Genomic DNA, 3,619 nt, shown 5'->3' with positions numbered 1-3,619 from the left:
GAACCTGACATCAAAACCCCAGCTGACTTCCTAACTGGGGCAGGAAGAGTAACCGTGGTTACCCCGGGCATGTCCTACCATGACTCAAATTTTCACATGGGGCCACTGAAACAGCCCGGTTCTCATTGGTTTATTTTTAGAGAGTCGCTGCATCATCACGTCTCAGTAAACTCTCTGCCCATTATGTGACAAAAAAACCCCACAAACACGATTGTTTTTAACAACACTTATCGTTCAGCCTGTCTACTTCCAGTCAGCTGCAAACCACACACACGGAACACCATAAACAAACCATGGCATTCAGAATAATAGGTTGTTCCTTTAAGTATCTAAGTCAGGAGTGTCAAACTCAAATACACAGAGGGCCGAAATAAAAAAAATGGGTCTAAGTCGAGGCCCGGACAGTGGGGCAAGCACTCCCTAAATTGACATATGCTACTAACGCGGGGACAGTGCATTGTGGGACTTGCAGTATGTGTGGTGCCTTTCGATATACCAGCGGTCGCGGCAGACATGCTCTGATAGATAAAAAGATGGATACTTTATAATTAGGCAAACCAAATAAAATTCACCGTTGCTACACACTGAGACCCGCTCCGCTCCGCTGAAGGGAAATTGATCAGGCCCGACAAGCCATTTAATCTAGCCCGCAATGTCTGTAAGCATTAAAACTATTGTTAAGAGAAGAGGAAGGACTGGCTCCAACCCCTCTTAGTCACCAGTGGTGTCTGCTATCCACAGAAATAAGTAATCTCTTTATGTTGTGGTATTATGCTACATTCTTTACACCTTTAGAGGTTTACACACTCTGTACCTTTGACTGCTATCCAATAATATTCTTAAAATTGACAGCTGTCTTTATTAAAACACAGTAGCATTAATTCTCAAGCATGATTTCGCAGCTATAGTAAGTGCAGTCTGAGCTACTTGATGTATTTTCACTTTCGAGAAAAGCAAAGTTCTGATACTGAAGAGGAGTCCCATTTAAAAGAAGTTATCAAGTCAAAATGGTGTAGTCTGAGCTACCTGATGTATTTTCACTTTCGAGAAAAGCAAAGTTCTGATACTGAAGAGGAGTCCCATTTAAAAGAAGTCATAAAGTGAAGTTAGTCAGTCACCGCTCTGTGGTATCAATTTCCCTTCAGTGGAGCAGAGCGGGTCTCTCACTGTGTAGGAGGCTTCACTTCCTCTCTGGCACCAGGCATATGAGGATAAAGTCTTAGAGGGGGGTGGGGGGGGGGGGGGGGGGGGTGGTGGTGTGTGTGGTCTGTGGTCTTAACGTAAGCAACAGGTGACATTCAAACATCTGATTGTGACGTACTAATCTACTAAATGTTTCGAAAAGAAAGGACATTTGGAAATATTGGTCATAGATAAGGAAGCACAGCTGTGGAAAGAGTAAAACAAATATTACATTTCCACTATGTTATCTAAAGAAGACAGACGTGACTTGGTGACATGCCATGGGTCAGACTAATTTGCTCTGAGTGCTCAGTTTCAAGACTAATTCGGGGAGTTCATTTTGAAATTTCATTTTGACAGACATGATCAACCACAACACAAGGCAAGATGTGTAGATTCATTTCATTAATGAGCTACTGGCTGTTGGAGCATGCAGTATTTTCTGCCGGATCCTCCTCTGGTACGTTTCCATGGGCATTATGTAACCCTTCAAATAAGATAAATCTGAGGCTGTGATAAGTTACCTCAATCCGTTTTGTTCTTTCTCGCTCTGCAGCAAAGTCTTGCACACAAGCATCTAGCCAGCCCAACCCACAGGCCAGACAGGATGAGCGCAACAGTGAGCAAAACCACAGCCACGTCTACGGAGTAATACGAATACCAAGGCAACTTGTAAGACTCTGTCCGCAAGTGTCCAGCCCCTCCGTGTCTCATGACGAACTCGATCCAGAAGAGGGCTCGGTCCAGGGGCTTGATTGGCTGGTCCCTGTGCAGCCTGGAGAGTCTTTGCATGTTGGCACTGTACGTTGGCCTGTGGAGCACCTCCTGTAGGGCCTGTAAGAAACTGGATCTGTCCACGGTGCCGATGGACAGAATCTTTGCCGCTCCGCGCTCCTTAAGCCGGACGAGGTTGTCGAGCTGGTCGGAGTACAAAGGCAAGCCTACGATTGGAACCCCGTGGTACATCGCTTCCTGGATTCCGTTTGTTCCCCCGTGAGCTACGAAGAGTTTTACGCTGGGATGGCCCAGGAGGTCGTTCTGTGGCATCCAGTCGACCAGTAAGGTGTTGTTACCGAGGGCAGGGGGTCTTCTCCCTCTGTGCCTCCATATGACCTTCTGAGGCAGCTGAGCAAAAGCGGCCGCTATCTCGTCGGTCATGTCGGCGGGTAACTCTTTCACAAACGTTCCGAGGGACATGACAATAACGCCATGCTCGCCCGCGGTCTCTATAAACAGCTCCAGCTCTACGGGGAGGGGTTTTGCCGGCACACACTGGAACCCCCCTATGTAGACGACGTTGGGCATCGTCGGCCGTGGGAACTCGAACACAAAGTCGACCCTCATGAGCCAGATATCCGCTGCCTGCAGAAGCTCGTAGAAATCGACCTTCGGGTGCAAGTAGCGGTCACAGACGGCCTGATACTGTGGTTTTAGTGTGAGCCGGTGGTGAAGGTCAATCAGCAGGTAGAAGAGCAGGTTCTTAGTCCGCTCAAGGAAGGACATTTTGTCCGAGAAGCCCAGTCCAGTCATGGGGATGTAGGACAGCGGTGAGGGTGCGATTGCAAGATGGCCCTCACCGCTCGTGATCCACCTCACATTGTAGACTAGAGGGAGACGGAGGTAGTGAGCCAACATTATACCAGCACCCACTACAGGGTCCGTCAGAACCAGATCAAACCCACTCTCATTCAGAGTCCTCATCAAGGCCTTGTCCTCGAACATGTTTGTAGCCATTTCACGCGCTATCTGGGTAGCTTTCACCATTCCCTTAAACATTTCTGCATAAAGACCCATGAAGTTTAGCATGGCGCTATCGCTCCTCTGTGCCTCAATCATTCTCTTAATAATGGGAGTCACAAAGTCCTCGTTGTGGCCCTCGCTCACGGTCACGGTGAAGGCTCGGTAGTGAGCCGACTCCTCCTTCACGTACCAGCTCTTGCTGGAGCGCAGGACGGTGACGGCGTGGCCTCGCGCGTGTAAGGCCCGGATGAGGAAGTTCATGTTGACCCAGTGGCTCCCATCCATTGGCACCACCAACACTCGGCCTCCATCACAGACCAGCAGGGAGGAGAGAGTCAGAAGAAGCAGGGATGGGAGGAGGCGAGGAGAGATGAAAGGCTCCATATAGGGCTGTGAACAGAAGTATGAAGAGGTTACAAAAACAACAGATGTCCTTTTTTAAAAAAAAATATTTAGTTTTTGGCTTTTTAATGCCTTTCATTGATAGGTTAGTGAAGAGTGGGACAGGAGATGAGAGGGAGAAGAGGTGGGGAGTGGACAGGAGAAATGACATCGGGCTGGAATCGAACCCGTGTACTCCGTGGGCATTGAGCCCAAATGTGGTCAAGGCTACTGTGTGAGCACTACAGTGGCCCCCCTAGATGTCCTTTTAAAGTAATATTTCAGTTCCAGGAATGCAAATAGTTTCACTTGTGCT

At 48.4% G+C, this 3,619-nt stretch overlaps 1 protein-coding gene across 1 annotated transcript; it reads right to left on the bottom strand.

The window, feature by feature from the left end:
- Positions 1 to 1,707: 1,707 nt before the first annotated feature.
- On the bottom strand, positions 1,708 to 3,306 carry LOC308369999 (UDP-glucuronosyltransferase 2B31-like; the record flags this gene model as incomplete). Its single annotated transcript, XM_080844558.1, has 1 exon — positions 1,708 to 3,306. One exon carries the CDS (start codon positions 3,304 to 3,306, stop codon positions 1,708 to 1,710), a length of 1,599 nt encoding a protein of 532 aa, XP_080700684.1.
- Between the last annotated feature and the right edge of the window lie 313 nt (positions 3,307 to 3,619).

Source organism: Sprattus sprattus, assembly GCF_963457725.1.
Source record: "Sprattus sprattus genome assembly, chromosome: 9".
In the NCBI taxonomy this organism is placed as follows: Eukaryota; Metazoa; Chordata; class Actinopteri; order Clupeiformes; family Clupeidae; genus Sprattus; species Sprattus sprattus.
The sequence above is the reverse complement of the archived record's forward strand: the minus strand, read 5'-3'. Positions and strand labels throughout refer to the sequence as shown.